Source organism: Pristiophorus japonicus, chromosome 3, assembly GCF_044704955.1.
Source record: "Pristiophorus japonicus isolate sPriJap1 chromosome 3, sPriJap1.hap1, whole genome shotgun sequence".
Lineage (NCBI taxonomy): Eukaryota > Metazoa > Chordata > Chondrichthyes > Pristiophoridae > Pristiophorus > Pristiophorus japonicus.
The window spans coordinates 262,492,783-262,519,499 of NC_091979.1; the positions used below are offsets into that span (position 1 = coordinate 262,492,783).

At 45.7% G+C, this 26,717-nt stretch overlaps 1 protein-coding gene across 5 annotated transcripts in view; it reads right to left on the reverse strand.

The window, feature by feature from the left end:
* Positions 1 to 26,717, reverse strand: part of tdrd1 (tudor domain containing 1) — a 190,515-nt gene that overhangs the window by 157,439 nt on the left and 6,359 nt on the right. For 2 of the 5 annotated variants that reach the window (XM_070876594.1, XM_070876598.1), the window contains exon 2: positions 18,030 to 18,434. In XM_070876594.1, the coding sequence (XP_070732695.1) occupies positions 18,030 to 18,396 (367 nt within the window). In that variant the 5' untranslated portion in view covers positions 18,397 to 18,434. Of the gene's footprint in view, positions 1 to 18,029; positions 18,435 to 23,465; positions 23,688 to 26,717 lie in introns of those variants that run through there. The other 3 variants (XM_070876597.1, XM_070876596.1, XM_070876595.1) reach the window with 3 other exon arrangements.

The following is a 26,717-nucleotide window of genomic DNA, read 5'->3' on the forward strand; positions in this document are numbered from 1 at the left end:
AATTTGAGGGGAAAAATGAGATCCAATATAGACTAAAGGATAAAACTTTAAAAGGGAGAGAAACAAGAGACTTGAGAATTCAGATACACAAATCTTCGAAAGTGGGAGAACATGACAAAGATATTTCTTGGTACATCTATTTATAAAATAGCACAAATATGGAAACCAAGAAATAATGCTAAACCTATACAAGCCACTGGTTAGCCAGTTTGAGGCATCTACTTTCAAAAGGATGTCAAGGTCATTGAGAGGCTACAGAAGAGGTTCACTCAGATGATACCAATTCTGTGGAAACTAGGGTTTTTTTCATTGCAGCACAGAAGGTCAAGAGGTGCTCCAAATTATGACGGGTTTCTACTAAGAAATCAGGAAATTCTATTTCTACTGGTTGGTTAGTTGTTAACTAGAGGGCATAAATTTAAAATAATCAAATAGAACAAAGAAAGGTTAGATGTTTTAATGCAGAGATTGTTGGGACATAGAATGCCCTACCGCAATAATTCATGGAAGCAGAATTCATAACAGCTTTCAAAAAGGAAGCAGATGAATATTAAAAAAAAAATTAAATAGGCCATAAAGGGCAGGAAAATGCAGACAGTCATGATAGACCAAATGGTCTCTTTCTATTGGAACATTGTTATTTGGCAACATTCTCTTCATCCAGTGCAACATCCTCTTCAAAAGTATGAAACAAGATGCATATTTAAAACATCTGTCCCAATGCTTTTCTTGAACACATATCTTAACAGAAAAAAGGAAATGCTTTCAAGTTAAAATTTACATTATATACATGCATCATAGAACACTGAAGTGGCACACTGAGGTAAACTGCTCCTCAATCAGCTGAGGGGGTTCTGCAATGTGGGTCTCAGGAAAAAGGCTGCAACACCAGATTATGAGGGTCAGGTGGTTGATCATTACAATAGCAATTGGAGCAGGAGTGAGGGGAGGAAGAAAGAGGAAATTACCCCAAGTAACTCGCCCAGACATGTGAATAAGTCTTGTAGGCAAATAGCCAACCCTGCACTAAGGGGAACAAGGACAGCACTCCCATGAAACGCCCCACTTCTAACTCAGGGTTTTCTATTGCATGTGGATTACAACAGAACAAAAAATAAGGCACTTAACGCTTCAGATATTTAAATTACATTTATAAATCCTGTAAATGTGTAATGAAAATTACTATTTTTTAAAAATTCACTCTCTGGAGAAAGGCATCGCTAACAAGGCCATCATTTTTTGCACATCCCTCGTCACCCTCAAGAAGGTGGTGGTGAGCCGCCTTCTTAAACATCTACCAGGAATGGTAACATAATGGTTAAGTTACTGGACTAATAATCCAGAGGACTGGACTAATGAGACGTGTGTTCAAATCCCACCTCGGTACTAGTGGAATTTAAATTCAGTTAAATTTTAAAAATTACATCTGGTAGAAAAAGATGGGGCCCAAGTTCCGGGCCGCGCCTAGAACGGTGCAGCCCCGACCTGGACGCCCGTTTTTCGTGCCACAAAGTGCACCTAAAAAAAACTTCCAGATTCTCGGGCTCCCTGCTGGTCCTCGAGCCTGGCGCGGCGCAGCACGAGCAGTTGGGGGCGGAGCTAGGTCCCTGCGCTAAAAACAGTGCTACAGTGGGCGCGCGCATGTGCAGTAGCTCCAGGCACCCAAAACTGTGTGGGAGGGGCCCGAAGTACGCAGCCCCTAGCCCTGGCTGAATGGCCTCACTGGGGCTACGTGCATAAGGCTGCCCCCCCCCCCCCCACCCCCTCGCTTCCTCCCGACCCAACTCGACTCTTTCCCCAACCCCCCCCCACCCAACTCGACTCCCGCTGCCCCCCCGGAACCAGACCCGACCCGCGCTCCCCCCCGACCTCCCTCTCTCCCCCCCCCAACCCGACCCAACCCAATCCCGACACTAACTGACGCGCGTTCCCTCCCCCCGCCCCCCGACCTCCATCCTCCCCCCCCCCCCCCCCCGCCGCCCCGAACCGACCCGTGCTCCCGATCGCCACCGCCCCCCCCCGGACCAGACGCGACCCGCGCTCCCAACCCCAACCCCGACCCGCGCTCCCCCTGACCCCGGACCCCAGACCCAAAGCCACCTACCTGTAAATCTGGTGCTGGGGATGGGCCCAGCCCGTTCAGCCTCCCTCCCCCACCCCCTTCTCCCCGCCCTTCTCCTCCTTTCTCCCCCCCCCCCCCTTTCCCTTCTCCTCCTCTCCCTCCCCCCTCCACCTTCCCCTTCCCCCCTCCACCTTCCCCTCCCTCTCCCCCTCTACCCGCCCCTCCCCTCGCCCCCCCCTCGCTGTCAGAAACACAGACACTGACAGACAGAGAGTGAGAGACACACACAAGACAGAGAGAGAGAGACACTGACAGAGACACACTGGGGCGGGGGGGGAGGTGGCGGGGCGTATCCCAGCACATTGTTGGAGGGCTCCCGGTGCTGCAGTCGGTAAGTAGAAAATGTTTTATTTATTGATTTAATTTTTTTTTTATTATTTCTTATTAATTTTTTTGATTGATTTATTGATGTTTTTATCATTTATTATTGATGATGGCTCTTTATTTGTAAAACTGAAGTGTTTAATGTTTGTAAACTTCCCTTTAAACCCCCCCCCATTCCCTACGCCCGATTTTCTAAAGTGTAGACAAGGTTTTTTCCAGCGTACAAAAATCTTCACTTACTCCATTCTAAGTTAGTTTGGAATAAGTTTTCACTGCCGAAACTTTGAAAACAGGCGTTAGTGGCAGGACACGCCCCCTTTTGAAAAAAACATCCTGTTCCAAAGTGAAACTGTTCTAACTGACGAGAACTGGAGCAAACTAAATGCCGAGAATTTGAATTTCTAAGATACTCCGTTCTACACCAGTTGCTCCAAAACATCAGGAGCAACTGAGGCCGAAACTTGGGCCCATAGTGTCGTAAAAACCCATCTGGTTCACTATTGTCCTTTAGGGAAAGAAATCTGCTGTCCTTACCTGGCTCCAGACCCACATCAATGTGGTTGACTCTTAACTGTGTAACAAACCGCTACAGAAAACATTATATGAATAAAACGGGATGGACCACCCGGCATCGACCTCAGCACCGGCTACAGACACGATGACGGCACACCCAGTTCAGTCGATCCTGCAAAATCCTCCTCACTAACATCTGGGGACTTGTGCCAAAATTGAGCGCGCCGTCCCACAGACTAGTCATACTCTCCGAATCATACATTTCAGCCAATGACCCAGACTCCATCACACAGTGGCGGCACAGCGATATCCGATCGGGAGGGAGGAGCCCTGGGAGTCCTCAACATTGACTCCGGACTCCATGAAGTCTCATGGTTTCAGATTAAGCATAGGCAAGGAAACCTCCTGCTGATTACCATCTACTGTCCTCCCTCAGCTGATGAATTAGTACTCCATGTTGAACACCACTTGGAAGAAGCACTGAGGGTAGCAAGGGCACAGAATGTACTCTAAGTGGAGGACTTCAATGTCCATCACCGAGTGGCTTGGTAGCACCACGACTGACCGAGCTGGCCAAGTCCTAAAGGACAGATCTACCAGACTAGGCCTCGAGTAGCTGGTGAGAGAACACGAGAGAAAAACCTATTTGAACTCGTCCTCACCAATCTACTTGTCGCAAATGCATCTATCCATGACAGCATTGGTAGCAGTGATTCCCGCAGTCATTGTGGAGACCAAGTTCCATCTTCACACTGAAGACACCCTCCATCGTATTATGTGGCACTACTACTGTGCTAAATGGGGTAGATTCAGAACAGATCTAGCAGCTCAAAACAGGGCATCCATGAGGCACTGTGGGCCATCAGCAGCAGGATTGTATTCCACCTCATGGCCGGCACATCCCTCACTCTACCATTACAATCAAGCCAGGGGACCAACCCTGGTTCAATGAGGAGTGCAGAAGAGCATGCCAGGAGCAGTACCAACCTGGGGAAGCTGCAACGCAGGACGATATGCATGCTAAGAGCGAAGCAATACCACTGTAATGTATGTACATAAGGTCTGCCGCCACCAGAGGGCACTACCGTCGGAGATCCTAGGGTCATAGCTACACTCGTGCTGGGCCCGGTATATAACCTGAACTTCACCTTTGTATCTTCACTTCTGGAAGCCATTAAAGACTGATCAGGTGGCTCTCAGTACGGAGTTTATTGTATCATTTCATACATCATAACTGGCGACGAGGAAAATACGAACCCACGCCAAAGTGTGGCGAGCACAGCACGATCGAGTGCTGTTGGAATTCGAGAGATTCAACGAGGGAGAGGATTGGGGAGATTTCACAGATCGTCTTGACCAGTATTTCGTAGCAAACGACCTAAACAAAGACAAAGATGCAGAGAAGCGCAGGGCAGTTCTTCTCACCGTCTGTGGCCCCACGACCTGTGCACTCAAGAATCTGCTCTCACCCACTCTTCCTACAGAAAAGGATTACAAAAACTGTGCGCTCTAATTCAGTAACACCTTAAACGGAAGGAATCGTCATATCCAGATATCGCTTCTATATGCATGTTCGTCCAGAAGGCCAGGACGTAGCGGCATTTGTTGCCAACCTGAGACATCTTGCAGGGTGTTGCAAATTTGGGCCTGCGTTGGAAAACATGCTTTGTGACATTTTTGTGATTGGGGTCAACCACGAGGCGATCCTAAATAAGCTGGTGGCTGAGGAGACGCCGAACGTCAGCAAGGTCATCACCATCGTCCAGGCTTGCATGTCCACGCAGAAAAGCACGAACCAGATATCGCGACAAAACAGGAACTCTACAGCAAGTACAGTGTACAAAATTGTATCGACGGCCGGCAAAGCTGCACATGGCAGGGCCTACTCAACTGCGTCTGCAAGACCGAGAGCCGCTCAAAGTTTGCCATCGAGGGCCCACTCGACCGCGTATGCGAGAACGGGAGCCGCTCAAAGCCCGCCATCGGGCGCAAATCCGAGCTCAGTGTGTTAGTGTTGCGGGGGCAATCACCGCCCCCATCAGTGCCGCTTCAGGCAGGATTGTATGCAGAGGGTGTGCGAAGACGGAGCATCTTCAGCAGACGTGTCCACAGCAGAGCAAGCGAGCTGCGACACACCACGTGGATGATGATCAATCCAGCGTGGATCTGGCAATGCAGCCCGAGGCATTTGAGAGCTCAGAGGAGGAAGTGTATAGCTTACGTGCGTTCTTAACAAAGAGCCAACCGATAATGATGGAGGTAAAATTAAACTGTGTGCCGGTCCATGGTTAGACACGGGTGCAGGTCAATCGATAATGAGCCAGAGGGCTTTCACAAAACTGTGGGAGACCAAGGCAGAGACCAGAGTCCGATAAATGCGAAGTTGCGTACCTACACCAAAGAGCTCATACCAGTGATCAGTAGTGCAGCAGTAAGAGTGTCAAACGAGGGAGCAGTCCATGATCTACCGTTATGGATTATGCCGGGTAACGGCCCATCGTTATTCGGCAGGAGTTGGCTCGAGAAAATAAAATGGAAATGGTACGATATCAAAGCTTTGTCATCAGTGGATGATGATTTTTGTGCTCAAGTGCTGAGCAAATTTCCCTCACTGTTTGAACCGGGAATTGGCAGTTTCAAGGGAACCAAGGTGCAGATTCACCTAGGCCCAGACGCAAGGCCCATCCATCACAAAGCCAGGGCAGTCCAGCACACGATGAGAGAAAAGGTCGAGCTCGAATTGGACAGGCTGCAACCCAAGGGAGTTATCTCACCCGTCGAATTTAATGAATGGGCCAGTCCCATTGTTCCAGTATTAAAGAGCAACGGCAGAGTCAAGATTTGTGGAGACTACAAGGTCACGATCAACCAAGTTTCGAAACAAGATCAGTACCCCCTACCAAAAGCCGATGGCCTGTTTGCAATACTAGCCGGGGAAAATCGTTCACCAAATTGGATCCAACGTCGGCCTACATGACACAGGGAACTAGTTGAATCATCAAAGAGACATACGTGCATCAACACGCACAAAGGACTGTTTATTGACAACAGGTGCCCTTTTGGCATTCGTTCGGCGGCAGCCATATTTCAGAGAAACATGGAGAGCCTATTGAAATCCGTCCCCAGGACCGTGGTATTCCAAGAAGACATCCTAGTCACTGGTCATGACACCGCCGAGCACCTGCACAATCTGGAAGGGGTTCTGCGTCGTCTGGACAAAGTGGGACTCAGGCTGAAACATTCGAAGTGCATTTTCATGGCACCAGAAGTCGAATTCCTTGGATGAAAGATTGCTGCAGAAGGAATCAGGCCTACAGGCACGAAAACAGAGGCCATCAAAAATGCGCCCAGGCCCCAGAATGTGACGGAACTGCATTCGTTCCTGGGTCTTCTCAACTACTTCTGTAACTTCTTACCCAAATTGAGCACAGTATTAGAGCCTTTGCACAAGCTGCTCAGGAAAGGAGACGACTGGGTATGGGGTGAACTTTAAGACAGAGCCTTTGAGAAGGCTAGAAATCTGTTGTGTTCCCACAAGCTACTGGTACTGTATGACCCATGCAAGCGTCTAGTTTTGACCTGTGATGCGTCGTCCAATGGGGTCGGCTGCGTATTCCAACAAGCCAATGAGTCAGGCAAACTACAACCAGTTGCATACGCGTCTCGAAGCCTGTCCAAGGTGGAAAGAGCCTACAGCATGATAGAGAAGAGAGATTTTACCATGTGTTTATGGGGTAAAAAAAAAATCCACCAGTGCCTGTTTGGGATTCGCTTCAAGCTGGAAACTGATCACAAGCTTATATCGTTGTTCTCGGAACACAAAGATATCAATACCAATGCGTCGTCCCGCATCCAGAGGTGGGCGCTGAAATTATCTGCCTATGATTATGTCATTTGCCATAGACTAAGCACCGACAACTATGCTGATGCATTGAGCCAGTTACCGTTGCCCACACCGGAGGTGGAAACGCCAATGCCCGCAGAGCTACTTATGGTCATGGATGCCTTTGAGAGTGAAGGGTCGCCTATCATTGCTCAACAAGTTAAGACCTGGACCAACCAGGATCTGACCCTAGCGGTTGTAAAACGTTGTGTTCTTAACGGAGACTGGTCGACCATCCCCAAGGAAATGAGTGATGAAACCAAACCGTACAAGAGTTGCAAAGATGAGCTTTCCATCTAGTCCGACTGTTTACTGTGGGGTAATCGTGTTGTAATGCCCAAGAAAGGCTGGGCGAGATTTGTACAGGAGTTACATAGTACACATCCCAGTATTGTCATGATGAAGGCCATCGCCAGATCCCATGTTTGGTGGCCTGGCATTGACTCGGACTTAAAGAGTCATGCTTGCATCAGTGCAGCACTTGCATGCAGTTAAGCAATGCCCCAAAGGAAGCTCCGCTCAGTCTTTGGAGATGGCCATCCAAACCGTGGCCGAGAATCCACATCCACTTTGCGGGCCCCTTCCTCGGTAAAATGTTTATGTTGGTGGATGCATACTCCAAATGGATAGAATGTGTGATCATGTCATCCAGCACTTCCACTGCCACCACTGAGAACCCGAGATCCATGTTTGCCACACGTGGTCTGCCAGACATTGTTGTCAGCGACAATGGACCATGTTTCACAAGCCTGGAGTTTCAAGAGTTCATGAAATGCAACGGCATAAAACACGTGAGGTCAGCCCCGTTCAAACCCGCATCTAATGGTCAAGCGGAGCGGGCAGTTCAAACCATCAAGCAGAGCCTGAAACGCGTAACTCACTGTTCCTTGCAGACAAGCTCGTCACACATACTGCTCAGTTACAGGACAAGGCCACACGCGCTCACCGGGGTCCCGCCTGCGGAACTATTGATGGAGATCTCTCAAAACCAGGCTCTCTCTAGTCCATCCTGACCTTAACGATCATGCCGAAACCTGACATCAATGCCAACAGTGGTATCACGACCGCGCCGCAGTGTCACACGACATATCTGTAAATGACTCAGTGTATGTACTTAACTATGGTCAAGGGCCCAAGTGGCTCCCGGGCAATGTTACAGATAAGGAGGGTAACCGGGTGTATATGGTTAAGCTCAAGAATGGGCAGATGTCCAGGAAATACATTGATCAAATGAAGCCAAGACACATTGACGAACCAGAACAGTTGGAAGACACCGCGAGCTTAGACGACCAACCAACTCACGTCCAGCCATCAGAAGAACCCACTGTGGTCAGCGTCCAGCACCAAGTCATGAGAGACTCGGAAAGCACTGGAATTGTACTGAGACGGTCAACCAGGGAGCGAAGGGCTCCAGACCGTCTGAACTTGTAATATGGACTTGTGCCAAGAACTGGGGGGGGGAGGGGGCGGGGGGAATGATGTAATATATGTACATAAGGTTTGCCCACCACCAGAGGGCACGACCGGAGGTCCGAGGGTCATAGGTACACTCGTGCTGGGCCCGGTATATAACCTGAACTTCACCTTTGTATTTTCACTTCTGGAAGCCATTAAAGACTGACCAGGTGGCTCTCAGTATGGAGTTCATTGTGGTTATGGTGTATGAAATGATACAATCAATGGAGCAGATCAAAGCTCTGCAGCCCTGCCACATCCAGTCGTGAATGATGGTGGACAATTAAACAACTAACGGGAGGAGGAGGCTCCATGAATATCCCCATCCTCAAAGATGGCGGAGCCCAGCACGCAAGTGCAAATGACAAGGCTGCAGCATTTGCAACCATCTTCACCAGAGTGAATGATCCATATCGGCCTCCTCCTGAGGTCCCAACCATCACAGAAGCCAGTCTTCAGCCAACTCGATTCGCTCCACAAGCAGCGGCTGAACGCACTGGATACAGCAAAGTCTATGGGCCCCGACAGCAAACCCGGCTGTTGTGCTGAAGACTTGTGCTCCAGAACTAGCCGCGTCTCTAGCCAAGCTGTTCCAGAACAGATACAAAACTGGCATCTACCAATAATGTGGAAAACTGCCCAGGTATGTCCTGTCTACAAAAAGCAGGACAAATCCAAACCGGCCAATTACCGCCCCATCAGTCGACTCTCAATCATCAAGTGATGGAAGGTGTCGTCGACAGTGCTATCAAGCGGCACTTACTCACCAATACCTGTTCACCGATGTTCAGTTTGGGTTCTGCCAGAATCACTCGGCTCCATTACAGCTTTGGTCCAACCATGGACAACAGAGCTGAATTTCAGAGATAAGGCGAGAGCGACTTCCCTGAACATCAAGGCAGCATTTGACCGTGTGTGACATCAAGGAGCCCTAGTAAAATTGAAGTCAATGGGAATCAGGCGTAAAAATAAAACGGGGAAGGTGGCTCAACCGTGGCTAACAAGGGAAATTAGGGATAGTGTTAAATCCAAGAGGCATATAAATTGACCAGAAAAAGCAGCAAACCTGTGGATTGGGAGAAATTTAGAATTCAGCAGAGGACAAAGGGTTTAATTAGGAGGGGGGAAAGAGAGTATGAGAGGAAGCTTGCAGGGAACATAAAAACTGACTGCGAAAGCTTCTATAGATATGTGAAGAGAAAAAGATTAGTGAAGACAAACATTGCAGTCAGAATCAGGTGAATTTATAACAGGAAATAAAAAAATGGCAGACCAATTGAACAAATACTTCGGTTCTGTCTTCACGAAGGAAAACACAAATAACCTTCCGGAAATACTAGGGGACCGAGGGTCGAGCGAGAAGGAGGAACTGAAGGATATCCTTATTAGTCAGGAAATTGTGTTAGGGAAATTGATGGAATTGAAGGTCGATAAATCCCCAGGGTCTGATAGTCTGCATCCCAGAGTACTTAAGGAAGTGGCCCTAGAAATCGTGGCTGCATTGGTGGTCATTTTCCAACATTCTAGAGACTCTGGATCAGTTCCTATGGATTGGAGGGTAGCTAATGTAACACCACTTTTTAAAAAAGGAGGGAGAAAACAAGGAATTATAGACCGGTTAGCATGACATCAGTAGTGGGGAAAATGTTGGAATCAATTATTAAAGATGTAATAGCAGCGCATTTGGAAAGCAGTAACAGGATCGGTCCAAGTCAGCATGGATTTATGAAAGGGAAATCATGCTTGACAAATCTTCTAGAATTTTTTGAGGATGTAACCAGTGGATGTGATGTATTTGGACTTTCAAAAGGCTTTTCACAAGGTCCCACACAAGAGATTAGTGTGCAAAATTAAAGCACATGGTATTGGTGGTAATGTACTGACGTGGATCGAGAACTGGTTGGCAGACAGGAGGCAAAGAGTAGGAATAAACGGGTCCTTTTCAGAATGGCAGGCAGTGACTAGTGGGGTACCGCAAGGTTCAGGGTTGGGACCTCAGCTATTTACAATATACATTAATGATTTAGACGAAGGAATTGAATGTAATATCTCCAAGTTTGCAGGTGACACTTGTAGTGTATGGAGGAAGAAGTCAGCCTGAACATTGAGCTCAAAGTAAAGTGTGACCGTAGTCTTTTATTGCAAGTCTCCAGAGTATCTCTCCAACCTGGGAAGCACTCTTAAGTACCTGTGCTCCCAAGGGATTATGCGATCCCTTGGGACTCCGGGGGATGAGCCCTCTGGTGGCTGTACAGAGTATATGCACAAGTCCAGAAACATAACATTCCGCCCCTCCCTCCCCCCCCCCCCCCAAAGTTAATAGTGTAACTATTTACAATGCGAGTCGATCTGGGGCTCTCCTTGCCCTGGTTGATCGTCTCGGTGTGAAGGCTAGTGTTGTTGAGTCATTTGTTGGGCCCTCGCTGGGCTGCTGTGCAGATGGCCTTGCTGGGCTGCCTGGTGTGTTGGGCCCTGCAGGGCTGCTGTGGATGATGGGTTCTGCTTCGTGGTCAACCGTGGTGTCGGTTGCCACTGGTGTGTGTGTTGGGAGATCAAAAAAGGTAGGGTCCAAGGTGGGTTGCTCAGGGTAGTCCATTAATCAGAGTTTGATTTGGTCCAAGTGTTTCCGGTGAATGAGATCATTTGAAAGTTTGACCCGAAACACCCTACTCCCCTCTTTGGCCACGACTGTGCCGGGAAGCCACTTGGGACCTTGTCCATAATTTAATACAAATACAGGATCATTGACTTCAATCTTGCGTGACACATTTGTGCCATCAGGGTATGCACTTTGTTGAAGTCACCTGCTCTCTACCTGTTCATGTAGATCAGGGTGAACTAACGAGAGCCTTGTCTCGAGTGCTCTTTTCATCAGCAGTTCAGCAGGTGGGACCCCAGTGAGCGAGTGTGGTCTCGTGCGGTAGCTAAGCAGGACTCAGGATAGGCAAGTCTGCAGTGAGCCTTCAATTACCCTCTTCAAGCCTTGCTTGAGGGTTTGCACTGCTTTCTCTGCCCGACCATTGGACGCTGATTTAAACGGGGCAGATGTGACATGATTGACCGGTTACGGGTCATGAATTCTTTGAACTCAGCACTGGTAATACATGGCCCGTTGTCGCTCACCAGGACATCGGGTAAGCTGTGTGTGGCAAACATGGCCCGCAGGCTTTCAGTGGTGGCAGCAGACGTGCTAGCCGACATTAGCTCACATTCAATCCACTTGGAGTACGCGCCTACAACCACAAGGAACATTTTACCCAAGAACGGGCCTGCATAGTCGACGTGTACCCTAGACCACGGTTTGGAGGGCTAAGACCATAAACTTAGCAGCGCCTCCCTGGGTACATTGCTTAATTGCGAGCATGTATTATATCTGTGAACGCAGGACTCTTAAGTCTGCATCGATACCGGGCCACCACACATAGGATCTAGCTGTCGCTTTCATCATTACAATGCCTGGGTGGGTACTGTGGAGGTCATTGATGAAGGTGTCTCTGCCCTTCTTGGGGACCACTACTCAACTGCCCCACAGAAGGCAGTCTGCCTCTATAGACATTTCACCTTTGCGCCGCTGGAACGGCTTTATCTCTTCCTGCATTTCCACTGGGACACTGGACCAGCTCCCGTGAAGCACACAGCTTTTGACTGGAGATAATAAGGGGTCCTGGCTTGTCCAGGTTTTGATCTGCCGGGCAGGGACAGGTGATTGCTCACTCTCAAATGCTTCCATAACCATGGCTAAATCTGCGGGCTGCGCCATTTCCACCCCCGTGATGGGCAATGGCAGCCTACTGAGAGCATCGGCACAGTTTTGTGTGTCTGGCATGTGGCGGATGGCATAGTTGTATACGGACAATGTGAACGCCCATCTCTGAATGAGGGCCAATGCGTTAGTATTTATCCCTTTGCTCTCGGAAAACAGGGATATAAGCGGCTTATGGTCAGTTTCCAATTTGAATTTTAGCCCAAACAGGTATTGATGCATTTTCTTTACCCCATAGACACATGCTAATGCTTCTTTTTCAATGATGCTGTAGAATCTCTCAGCCTTAGACAAACTCCTGGATGCATAAGCAACCGGTTGCAGTTTCCCGAAATCATTAGCTTGTTGCAATACACACCCGACGTCATATGACGCCGCATCACAAGCTAGTACCAAACGCTAACATGGATCATACAACACAAGCAATTTGTTTGAACATAACAATTTTCTTGCTTTAACAAAGGCATTTTCTTGGCTCTTGCCCCAAACTCATTCGCCCCCTTTTCGTAGTAAGACATGTAGTGGTTCTAGCAGGGTGCTGAGGCCCGGTAAGAAGTTACCAAAGTAGTTCAAGAGTCCCAGGAACGACCGCAGCTGTGTCACGTTCTGTGGCCTCGGTGCGTTCTCGATTGCCTCTGTCTTCGCGCTGGTGGACCTGATGCCGTCCGCCGCAATCCTCTTTCCCAAGAACTCCACTTCAGTCGCCAGGAAAACACACTTCAAGCGTTTTAACCTGAGCCCCATGCGGTTAAGTCGACTAAGAAACTCCTCCAGTTTCTGCAGATGCTCGACTGGGTTCCGGCCTGTGAACAAGATGTTGTCCTGGAACACCAGTGTGCAGGACCGACTTCAGTAAACCTTCCACGTTTCTTTGAAATATCGCCGCCGCTAATCGGATTCCAAACAGGCATCTGTTATAAACAAAAACCTGTGTGTGTGTTCATGCAGGTGAGGGCCTTCGATGATTCCTCCAATTCCTGCGTCATGTAGGCTGAGGTCAGATTCAGCTTCGTGAATGTCTTTCCTCCCGCCAGCGTTGCATAGAGGTCATCGGCATTTAGGAGTGGGTATTGGTCCTGCAGGGAGAAACGATTGATAGTTACTTTGTAATCGCCACAGATTCTGACGGTGCCATCTCCCTTGAGGACTGAGACAATAGGACTGGCCCACTCGCTGAACTCGATCGGTGAGATGATGCCCTCTCTTTGTAGCCGGTCAAGCTCAATTTCTACCCTTTCTCTCATCATGTACGGTACTGCTCTCGCTGTGATGGATGGGTCACGCCCCCGGAGTTAGGTGGATCTGCACTTTTGTTCCTTGGAATTTCCTGATGCCTGGTTGGAACAGCGAAGGAAATTTGTTGAAGACCTGTGCACATGAAGTGTCGTCAGCGGGCGATAGCGCTCGGATGTCGTCCCAGTTCCAGCGTATCTTTCCCAGCCAGCTCCTGCCGAGCAGCGTGGGACCATCGCCCGGTACCACCCAGAGTGGTAACTTGTGCACCGCTCCATCGGAGAAGACCTTTACGGTAGCACTGCCGATTACAGGAATCAGTTCTTTCGTGTAAGTTCTTAGTTTCATGCGAATTGGAGTTAAGACTGGCCTTGAGGCCTTGTTGCACTACAACCGTTCGAAGGTCTTTTTGCCTATGATGGACTGGCTCACGCCCACGTCCAGCTCCATTGACACCAGGAGTCCATTTAGTTCAACATTCAGCATTATCGGGGGACAATTCGTGGTGAATGTGTGCACCCCATGTACCTCTGCCTCCTCGGTCTGCGACTCTGATTCATCGTGATCCTCCGTGGATCTGTCCCCCTCTGCAACGTGGTGGTTTGCAGGTTTAGCAGGCCTAGCAGCTCGCCTGCACACTCGTTGGAGGTGTCCCATTGTTCCACAGCCCTTGCAAATGTATCCTTTGAATCGGCATGAATGGTAACGATGATCACCCCTGCAGCGCCAACAAGGTGTTAATGGCCTTGCATTCATCACCCTTAATGGTGGACTCAGACATCTGCGGACGTGTAGCTGCAGATATGTGTGACCTGCCCTGTCCGTTACGATTCAAAAACAACATCACTTTGTTCACAGTACTTGTAGCAGCACTTATGTGCTGAGAGATTTGCTTCGTATTGTCGCTGGTGGCAATGAATGCCTGGGCTATCGCTTTGGCCTTACTCAAGATTGGGGTCTCTACAGTCAAAAGTTTGCGAAGTATGGTTTCGTGGCTAATGCCAAGTACGAAAAGGTCTGAGCATGTGCTCCCAAAGTCCTTCAAATTCACAATGTCGTGCAAGGCGTCTTAGCTCGGCGACATAACCCGCCACTTCCTGACCTTCAGACCTTTTGTAGGTGTAGAACCGGTACCTCGCCATGAGAACGCTTCCCTTCGGGTTCAAATTCCCTCGGACCAGTGTGCACAAACGTCATACGATTTCTCCGTGGGTTTCGCTGGACTGAGCAGATTCTTCATGAGACCATACGTTGGTGCCCCAGACGGTGAGGAGGATCGCTTTACGTTTGGCAGCACTCACTTCCCCATCTGGCTCGTTGGCCATGAAGTATTGGTCAAGTCGCTCCACAAAAGTTTCCCAATCATCTCCCTCCGAGAATTTCTCCAGGATGCCCACTGTTTTCTGCATCTTTGAGTTCGCTATCTGAATCTCGTCGGCAGTTGTAGTGTCTGGAGAAAGAGTCAAGCTGAATACTGTGAGCTCAAAGTAAAGTGTGAGCTTAGTCTTTTATTGCAGGTCTCCAGAGTGCCTCTCGAACCTGTGAAGCCTCCTTAAATACCTGTGCTTCCAAGGGATTATGGGATCCCTTGGGACTCCAGGGGATGAGCTCTCTGGTGGCTGTACAGAGTATATACACAAGTCCAGATACATAACACTAAGCTGGGTGGCAGTGTGAGCTGTGAGGAGAATGCTGAGAGGCTGCAGGGTGACTTGGACAGGTTCGGTGAGTGGGCAAATGCATGGCAGACGCAGTATACTGTAGATAAATGTGAGGTTATCCACTTTGGTGGCAAAAACAAGGAGACAGAATATTATCTGAATGGTGACAGATTAGGAAAAGGGGAGGTGCAACGAGACCTGGGTGTCATGGTACAGCAGTCATTGAAAGTTGGCATGCAGGTACAGCAGGTGGTGAAGGCGGCAAATGGTATGTTGGCCTTCATAGCAAGAGGATTTGAGTATAGGAGCAGGGAGGTCTTACTGCAGTTGTACAGGGCCTTGGTGAGGCCACACCTTGAATATTGTGTACAGTTTTGGTCTCCTAATCTGAAGACATTCTTGTTATTGAGGGTGTGAAGCGAAGGATCACCAGACTGATTCCCGGGATGGCAGGAGTGACATGTGAAGAAAGACTGGATCAACTATGCTTATGTCCCCTGGAATTTAGATGAATGAGAAGGGATCTCATAGAAACATATAACATTCTGACGGGATTGGACAGGTTAGATGCAGGAAGAATGTTCCCGATGTTGACGAAGTCTAGAACCAGGGGTCACAGTCTAAAGATAAGGGGTAAGCCATTTTGGACCGAGATGAGGAGAAACTTCTTCACTCAGAATTGTGAACCTGTGGAATTCTCTACCACAGAAAGTTGTTGAGGCCAGTTTGTTAGATACATTCAAAAGGGAGTTAGATGTGGCCCTTGCAGCTAAAGGGATCAAGGGGTATGGTGAGAAAGAAGGAATGGGTACTAAAGTTGCATGATCAGCCATGATCATATTGAATGGTGGTGCAAGCTCAAAGGGCCGAATGGCCTACTCCTGCACCTATTTTCTATGTTCCTATGTTTCTAAAACTCTCCACTGGCTGGAGTCATACCGAGCACAAAGGATGATGGTTGTGGTTGTTGGAGGTCAATCATCCCAGCCCCAGGACATCACTGCAGGAGTTCTTCAGGGCAGTGTCCTAGGACCAACCATCTTCAGCTACTTCACCAATGACCTTCCCTCCATCGTAAGGTCAGAAGTGGGGATGTTCGCTGATGATTGAATATTGTTCAGTTTCATTTGCAACTCCTCCAAAAATGAAGCTGTGAATGTAGGTGGAAGAATCATGAAAGGGTTAATAAAATGGTTCAAGGAATCAATAAGCAAGTAAGGAAAGGCAGACTTGGTTTCTCGTGAGAAAGTAGGGGGTAAAGTAGCTTGTGTGACCATCACTGATAAACAAGGGTTTATGGCCATGGCTTGATAAGGTGCACATTTGCCTCGTGTGATTGCCTCGTGTGATTAAGCTGGGCTATTCCGCTCGTAAAAGTATAAAGTGTTCTAAAGATAAACAGACTGTCAATTCATGAAGCCCTAGTAACACACTGTGATTGATGAAGCGGGCCATACCTCCTCTAGTTTGTAAGAATAAAAAGGATGCGTCTGTAAGGATAGGCAGACCTTTTGTCTGCCTGCCCCGGAATCTATAGACTCTGTGCTGGCAGTTTGGTAATAGGTCCGAAGCTGCTTCAATAAAGATGCAAAGATTGAAGGTATCTGACTCGATTGTTGTCGAATGCAGCTGACCACCCGAAATAGAACTTAACAAAGCAGTCCATGCCCGCATGCAGCAAGACCTGGACAACATTCAGGCTTGGGCTGATAAGCGGCAAGTAACATTCGCGCCACACAAGTGCCAGGCAATGACCATCTCCAACAAGCGAGAGTCCAACCACTTCCCCATAATATTCAATGGCATTACCATTGCCAAATCCCCAATCAACATCCCGAGGGTCACCATTGACCAGAAACTTAACTGGACCAGCCACATAAATATTGTGGCAACAAGAGCAGGTCAGAGACTGGGTATTCTATTAAAAGTGTTTCATCTCCTGACTCCCTCAAAGCCTTTCTACCATCTACAAGGCACAAGTCAGGAGAGTGATGGAATACTCTCCACTTGTCTAGATGAGTGCAGCTCCAACAACATTCAAGAAGCTTGACACCATCCAGGATAAAGCAGCCCCCTTGATTGGCACCACATCCACCACCTTCAACATTCGCTCCCTCTACCACCGGCATACCGAAGCTGCAGTGTGTACCATCTACAAGATGCACTGCAGCAACTCGCCAAGGCTTCAACAGCACCTCCCAAACCCGCGACCTCTACCACTGAGAAGGACAAGGGCAGCAGGGGCACGGGAGCACCATCATCTGCAAGTTCCCCTTCAAGTTACACACCATCCTGACTTGGAAATATATCGCCGTTCCTTCATCACAAGGTCAGCAGCAGTTCAAGAAGGTGGTTCACCACCACCTTCTCAAGGGCAAATAGTGATGGACAATAAATGCTGGCCTGGTCAATACACGTCCAAGTTGTGATGGTGTGGAACTTGGCGGGGAATCTGGAGGTGATGGTGTTCTCACGTACCTGCTACCCTTGTCCTTCTCGGTTGCAGGTTTGGGAGGTGCTGTCGAAGAAGCCTTGGTGAGTTGCTGCCGTGCACCCTGTAACTAGTACACACTGCAACCACAGTGCATTAGTGGTGGAGGGAGTGGGTGCAGAGTTTGTAACAAAACCACAAATGCATGGAATGATGACAATTTGTAATTATGTAGCACCTTTAAATGTCGAAAAATATCCCAAAGCGCTTCACAGAACCATAATCAGCAAGTGTTATTATTCACAGAATTACTTGAATAACCAAAACAGAGACATGGTGAAAGGAATCTTAGATAAAATATAATGCAATACAAAACTGAAAGATAACCTTACATTCTCCAGTTCCTCATACATTTCAAACGGAGTCTGAAAAATTCAGGAGTTTACATCTCCCATTAATGCAACTCAAATGCCCAGAGTATAACAAGGCACTGCACACAATCTAGCTAGATTTCATGCCTTAATAAAATGTTTGTCTCCCCAAAGTTGTATATATATATATGTTCCAAATTTAATAAATTATGTCTCATTTTATTACAACAGCATAATTAAATCAAGTTCTTAATCACAGTAGAAAGCAATTACCTTCAATGTCAACATATTGCGGAATTTCTCCATTCAGTTGTAGCAATAATCCAGTTTTATTGTTTTCTTTGATGTTACCTCCACCCAATCTATTAACGTTTGATTGATGGGCAGGATCGGCAAAGTATTCCTTGGCTCGCTCACAAAAATTGAAATTTCTCTTTTTTGGTAAGCTGGCACTTCCATCTTCGAACACAGATTTACTAATTGCAAAATTAGGATGTAAACGTGCACTTATGAGGACTTCTGAAGCACTATCCAAGATGCCGTCCATCTTAAAAACGTTGCTACCTTTTTTAATCTTTTCTGATTTCTGTTGTAGGATCTTTGCAGTATCAAGTCTGGAATAATTAATTTTTTCAGACATCTCTCTGGGAGATGGTAATCCTTGTTATTTCAAAGCACCTGAAAGTTAAAAACAGAGTTTACAAAGCTATATGCATAGTTAAGTATATTACACTGATCACAAAGGTAGCAGAGATCTCCACTTCATCTTGACAAATGACTAGCAGAGTTTCCCAATGGCATTTTTCTAAAGTGATGTATCACAAAAGCTCATGATTTGATTTGCTGTTTCCGTGGAAAAAAAGGACAGAATACAATCCCTCAAAAGATTAAAAACTCTGTAATCCCTTCTAAAATAATTTATTCACCCACTGCAAACCAGTGAACCAAATTATAAACCAAGGAAAAACTTAAAAATAGTAAAAAACCATATATAATTGCCCAGAATTTGCAGTCAGCAGCGAAGCAAAGGCATTTGCTGCGGGCCCCAAAGTCATCATCATCATCATAGGCAGTCCCTCGGAATCGAAGACTTGCTTCCACTCCTGAAGTGAGTTCTTTGGTGTCTGAACAGTCCAATAAGAAAGTCACAGACTTTGTCACAGGTGGGACAGATAGTCGTTGAGGAAAGGGGTGGGTGGGACAGGTTTGCCGGGCGCTCTTTCCGCTGCCTGCGCTTGATTTCTGCATGCCCTCGGCATTGAGACTCGGGGGTGTTCAGCGCCCTCCCGGATGCACTTTCTCCACTTAGGGCGGTCTTTGGCCAGGGTCTCCCAGGTGTCAGTGGGGATGTTGCATTTTATCAGGGAGGCTTTGAGGGTGTCCTTGTAACATTTCCATTGCCCACCTTTGGCTCGTTTGCCGTGAAGGAGCTCAGAGTAGAGCGCTTGCTTTGGGAGTCTCGTGTCTGGCATGCGAACTATATGGCCTGCCCAGCGGAGCTGATCGAGTGCAGTCAGTGCTGCTGGCCCCAAAGTACGCTTTGCACAAGGATCTCCCAATCTGTGTCAAGAACTTAAAGTTTTCTGACCTTCAATTCAAATCAACAGATGTTAATTGGGATCCCCTTGTGCGAACTGCTATGACAACAGCCTGTCTAAGCAGCCAATCAAAAGGCAGAATTCTCACAGACCATGAACAAGGAGGTGAGTAAGCTCTTAAAATTCAAACTTTTAAAAAATGTTAGAGACAGCAAAACAAAGATTGGGGCTTTCACATGGGGAGAAGGCAAACCTGAAAGATTGCCAAACATCAAAAGAAAACATTTTTTAAATTTGAAATGTTCTTAAAAAAAAATTAGATTTTTTATTAAAATGGACAAATTTCACGCTGCACAAAGTTAAAATTTGTTTTTCAGGCCCGTAACATTTGTTTAGCAGTAATAATGCTGTTAAAACCACAGTTACACCTAATCCCTTTGGATCTAACCTTTAGTGCGGAATTTAACAGCGTACTTACTGAGGAAGAGACGATATTTTCATCAGTTTCAATGATTTTGCAAGATTTCACTGACTTGCAGCTCTGTTGGGGGGGGGGGGGGGGGGGGGGGAGGGCAGAGCTGTCACTGACTGACTGCAACTTCGGAATTTCTGCATGTGCCTGCGCCAAATCCCAAATTTGCGGTCAGTTTCAAAGACGGAAGGACGGAGCACACTGCCAGTTCGCCGTCATCCCGACTACAAATTCCAGGCCATTAAATACAAAAATTGAGTTTTCCAGTCACTAAAATGGTGGTTCTGAATATAACACATAGCTTAACACAGAGGGATAATCCTTTTTAAGAGTTATAACCTAGAACTAGTTATTCTGACCTCTCATTCACCAGCTGATGCAGTAATTTGAAAGAGCAGACATTTACACGTCCCAAAACTAGGAACTAAGGAGAAAGAGCAAGGAAAAAGTACATCCTCATTTTAAGTGAATATTTCTGCTCGAAGAGCAGATATGACTGATTTAATAACAAGGTGATTTGCATTTCCTGAAATTAGAATTTGCTATTTAAAAAAAATTTCATAAACTCTCATCATTTCATGACACTACTTTAGAACATCAGTGTATTGCATCACCAATGTGAAACATAGGACCTTTAAATGTAAAATAAGCCCCAAGATATTTTACAAAGTAATTGTAAGATGAATGGAATAATGAGCAAGGGAAGGAATTTAGAATGGGTGACTAAGGCTCCTGTGTGAAGATGAGCTTTGAGGAAGTTTTTAAAAGGAGACAGAAATGAAGAGGCTTAGGGAGACAGATCGACAGAATAGGGCCTAGGTAGCTCTATCAAGCTCTCACACCAATGGTGGTCAGGGAAGGATGGGGGGGAAAAGAAATACATATGTTACCCTAGATGGCCAACAATCTTCACTTTGATATTCAATGTACAAAAGATGGTGTCTGTAACACCCAAAACAAAACAGACAGAGGTTACAAGAGTTAAGAAAGACGTGAATAGATCTGGAGAAGAGTACAGAAAGTAAAAGGAAAAAAGATAGCAAAGCAAGATTGCTAAGTTGAGAAAATAAAGTTAAGATTATTATGAGCATAAACTTGGCAAGTATTCACTTAAGTTTAGAAGGTTGAGGGGTGCTCTAATTGAGGTCTTTAAAGTGGTAAAGGCATTCGCTAGGGGAGATGGAGAAACTATTTCCTCTGGTGGGATATCCAGAAAAAGGTGGCATAATCTTAAAATTAGAGCTAGGTTATTTTAGGGTGAAATCAAAGCATTTTTTCACACAATGGGTTGTGGAAATCTAGAACTTGCATCAAAAGGCTGGGGATGCTGGGTCAATTGACATTTTCAAGAGTGAGAATTTTCGATTTTTGTTATGCAAAGGTATTAAAAGATAAGAATAAGAACATAAGAAATAGGAGCAGGAGTAGGCCATATGGCCCCTCAAGCCTGCTCCGCCATTAAATAAGATCATGGCTGATCTGATCATGGACTCAGCTCCACTTCCCATAACCCCTTATCGTTTAAGAAACTGTCTATTTCTATCTTCAATTTATTTAATGTCCCAGCTTCCACAGCTTTCTGAGGCAACGAATTCCACAGATTCACAACCCTCAAAGAAATTTCTCCTCATCTCAGTTCTAAATGGGCGGCCCCTTATTCTAAGATCATGCCCTCCAGTTCTAGTCTCCCCCACCAGTGGAAACATCCTCTCTGCATCTACCTTGTCAAGCCCCTTCATAATCTTATACGTTTCGATAAGATCATCTCTCATTCTTCTGAATGAAGCAAAGGTGGGTAAATAGAGTTGAGGTACAGTTCAGCCATGATCTAACTAAATTGCTGAATTGCCTTCCCTGTTATGTTTGACCCTTTGTCATCAACTCCCCAACCAAAGGAAACCGTCACTTTCTATTGACCCAATCAAAACCCTTGATCATTGTAAAACATCTTCATTAAATTTCCTCTTCTCTGCTGCAGTGGAATTAGTCCCAATCAATCCTTTCATTATTATAGTTTCTCATCCCAGATATCATCCTGGTGAATCTTCACTGTACATTTCCTATGGCTTTAATGTCCTTTCTATAAGGCAGTGTTGTCCAATGGAAATTGCTGACAAGCCACAAATGTGGCTACGGCGACACCATTTTAGCCACATTCACTAATTAAGGTGGAAACATCTTACATACTCAATGTGTATATTTATTTAAACATCTACCACCATTCAGTAACAAAGGAAGTAAAACAACTCAATGTTCAAAAAACACACATTCTGCTTTTTGTCTTACCATTTTACCAACAGAAAAGTTAATATATACATCCCTCACCATCACATGCTCAATGATGATAACTAATCAGAAATACAATTAGCCAATCATGATTAGTGCTAATGTATTGGACAACACTGCTTTAATGGGGCACGCAAAACTGCACAGTGGTCTAACCATTGCCCAGCATAAATGTTTTTACCTCTTTACTCTTGTACATTATGTCTCTATTTATAAAATCAGAACTGCATTGGCCTTTTATGACTTTATGCACCTGCACGTTCAGCAAATATGAATCTGAAACCCTAGGTGTCTCTGTTCTTCCATACCCTTCTGCATCATTCCATGAATTATATGTTCCATTCTTGATTGAATTCTAAAAAGCTATCCCCACTTTGACCACGTGCATAAACTTTAGGATAGTGAAAATTATCCAGTGTTACTGCCCTGTTGCTCTTGCATATCTCTCAATTATCTGCTGATCTCCCTCTCATCTGTTTGCTGGACTCTAATGTGCAGCAACAACTATACAATTTTCCTTCCAATTCCTTAATTCTATCCACAACGATTCTGTCTTAATGCCACCCCCTAGGAGATCCCTACATTCTAACCCTGCGACAGAATCCTTCATTGATACGGATACCACAAACCCCATTTTCCTATCTCTACTGGAATTATAATCAGGAATATAAAGTTCCCAGTCCCGTCCAAACCTAAGTAATATCTATTATAGCTACTACAGCATATCCCTCCATAATTATTAATGTTTTTATCTCTCCAATTGTGTTTGATTGCTTTGTGTATTCATCACTCAACTTTAAAAAAAAAACAATGACCCTTATTCTTTGTGCCATTTAACTTTGATATCCCTTGTCCCTTCTACTTGTGTTTTTTTTTTAATCACTCACTAACTAGCTCAAAGCCATTATCCTTCCCTTACTCCTCTGATATTTTCTTAACTATTCACCATCCAAAAAATGTAATGGAAATGATAGTGAAAATGCTTTAAAAAAACAATGTTGATGGTTCTTATGTATGTTTCCTCTCATTCTTCCTCCCAAAGTGTGTCATCCAACATTTCACCTGGCTTCTCTCATGTCCTCCTGAAAATCTTTAGTCCTCTTCACAGATCACACTTCGCACCTTTATGCCATTTGCAAATTTTAATAGTGTGCTCATTATACGCAAGTCCAGATCATTTACATATGTTAAGAGCAAAAATCCTAACAGTGATTCCTGGGAGACCCTTTATTGCGCATTATCAAATGCCTTCTGAAAATTCATACACAGATCAACAGCATTTCCTTTACTAATACATTTCAGTGTTTCCTCAAGGAAATCTGTTAATTTTGCCATGTAGCTTGCCTTTCACAAATCCCTTGCCTTTAATCAACCCATGCATTTTATTCCACAATATAGGTTCTCAAAGCTTACCCAATAATAATTTTAGACTGATTGGTCTACAGTTGCTTTATTTTCCATTCTCCCTTCTCAAGACAGAATTGTTACCTTGGCAACCCATAGGACAGTTGGATGCAAGTGCAGTGCGGAGGATATTCTTTAGGTAGGTAGTCTAACGAAGTAGAACTATTACACAGTGGGAGGCTCTTGAGGGAGTTGTCGGACTGGTCTGTCACATGAGACTGTCCACAGCTGCTAAATGAAGGCAATAAAGTCTCAAAAGTATGGACAGAAATGCTATGCATAATTGAATACACATTGACAGATGTTGCCAACTCCTGCCTTGGTTCCTGGTGAATGAAGTTTGCAGCCAGGGTCACCAGGGAAACTTTTGTGCCAGGAATTGATCAGGCCTGTCTTTACATTTCAGTAATCTATCCTATTTGCTATAAGAACATAACTATAATATACTATATTACATTTGGTACACGGGGCTCTTGCTTCATCGAAAACTTTCATTGGAACCTTGACCCTATGGACGAACCCATTATAGTGCCTGTAGTACCAGTTACACATGTAATGGTGCTGTGATCATTTTCAATTGTAAGGGTGTCACATCTTTATTGTCACATTCACCCAGCCAGGTGGCAACACACAGTAGGATACTATGCAGTAGTGAGACTTTATGGTTAAAAAAAACTTTAACTATGTATTTCAATTCCTTCGTAACTCAGTTGACATTTTTATAATCTTTTTCATTATTATTTTCCCCCTTCAAGGTTTCATAAGTCCATCATTTATCACTCACTGAACTACTGTCGTGTCTCTGAACACCCAGACTATACAGCAGTTAACTATTGAATTAGTTGGCAGCAAAGCCTTTTCTCCCCGAGAACAGAAGCCAGCATTAATAAGTTTGCAAGGTTACCCCCCTGATTTTTTGATGTTTAAAACCACGGCTGTTTGCACTCCTCATTCCCCTCCCCCTCCAATTTCCTTTTTCTCCCCCTCAACCCCCTTACCCTATTCACCCCTCTTATGTCCTCAACCCCCACCCCCCCCACCCCCTCCGCATCTCCACCGATGCCCTCCGCCTTCCTCCTCCCCATCCTCTCCATTCCCTTCCTCACCCAAATCAGATTTTTTTCATCCAATGTGTAGAAGGTAGAAATTGTTTGATCAAGTGGAATCTGCTATATTGATTTCCACTACTATTTAATTGTTAATGAACTGGATTTGTAGATTGGAACATGCTATAGTTAGATAGACTGCTTATTTTATCTAATGATTAGAACACAAGAACATTCATGTGAATTCATGTTGCTATTAATAGTAACAAGGGTTTCTGTTTGGCCACTGGACAATCCTGAAAAACGTGTCAGGCCATAATTTACTGTCAAAATAACAGTGACGCTAATGGTGCTCATCGTTTTTAATGCACAAATGCTACAGCAACTTCAGGCAAGGCGCAGATGTGCCGTTAAATGCAAAATTCAAAAGTTGCCGTCTGAGTTGCAATGCACCCCTGCGCAAAAACGGCATCACACTGTGTGCCTCACCATTGAAATGCATTGAATGATGTGAAGTTCCGATATTTGTGCGATAGATACAAACTAAATTCACCACAGAAAATCAAGTCTTGTCCACTTCAGTCTTAGTACCTGTTTAACAAGGTGGCATGTGTTAATTACTACCAAGCAAACTCGAACATTGAAAATTAACTATTACAAGTATGGAGTCTCATTCCTTCATTCATTAATTGTACAAATTTGATTTTTTACTTTTCCTTTCTGTCTTTCTCTCTCAATCTAATCTTTCTTTCCCTCTTGTTATTTCTTCATATACCCAATTTGATATTGAATTCACCCATTCTAACTTACACTTTCTTCTCGGTCCTTGCGCTGTTTATTTCCCAATTATTCAATCTTATTGGTTAAGGAAATATACCATTGCTTGTCCCGTTCACTCAGGTCCCAGATGCCCCATTTCCCACGCTGCGACGCACTCTCAGCAACTTGCCATGCAGAAAATTGAAAAATGCAAATATTCAAGGGCAAGTCTAACTAATGGCAGATGCCATTATATGCCCTGCCATAGTGAATTCTGGCCCATTACTGTATAAAGTCATAACCCTGCTTGTTGGTAGTGGTATCTGGCACTGAACACAAGAGCAATATTTATGACTAAAGCCAAAGTGTCCACCTGTTGATCTGGTTAGTGTGAACCATGCATTCAGTGATCAAACCCAAGGTTTTAGATCCATTGGAAATGTTGGCTCATTGCACATGTCAAGAACTTAGGCTATCTTCACGTTGTTTTCTTGTGGTTCATGCGTAAACATCCAAGACATGGGTCGTGGGTATTTGTTACCATGAAGATCCATGTGCAATTGTGCCAGTATTCAGAGGCAACTTTAGTTGAAGCTAAAATTGAAAAATTAAATGTCTATTACATCACAACTATGAACTTTTAATACACTACGGTGCCGAGCCAATTCATAATAGGCACACAGTACACACAGGAGCAAATGTCACAAGGCTGGGGGAAAAGTAACTCGGTGGAAAGAGTCAGACACCTTTTATACTACAAGCCTAATCAGTCACCAAAATTAGTCACCTAAATTAAAAAGCCTGTCCCTTTCAACAATGTGCTCCAAGTACCTTCTATCACTGTCCCCTGCTATAATGTGTGGATGTGACCTATGGATATAGAGATGGATGGATGGAAAGGCACGAGATATACGGAGAGGCACGAGATATATGGAGAGATCTTTATGGCGACAGATGAATGGACGGATGGCGACAGATGAATGGACGGATGGCGACATGGACGGATGGATAGAGAAATGGATGGATGGATGCATGAGTCAGAGAGGCGGAGTGGGGAGATCGAGGCGGCCTACAAAAGGCCCAGCATCGAGGAGAGGCTCGGGAGTTTGTGAGTCGGAGAGGCCTGCTGGTGCAGCTGCAGCAGGGAGGCAAAAAAGTAGAAGAAAGAAATCAAAAGGTGACGTCACAGCCAAGGGGGTAAATGATTGACTGGTGATTGATGAGCAGTTTTTCTTTTTTCTTTTCTATATCAGTAAGTAACATTTAGCATTGTTGTTGCCAAATTAAGTTTATCTAAGGGCTAAGTCATGGCAGGTGAGCTCGGACATGTGTTATGCTCCTCCTGTAACATGTGGGAAGTCAGGGACGCTTCCGGTGTCCCTGACGACGACGTGTGCGTAAAGTGTATCCGTCTACAGCTCCTGACAGACCGTATAGCGGCACTGGAGCTGCGGGT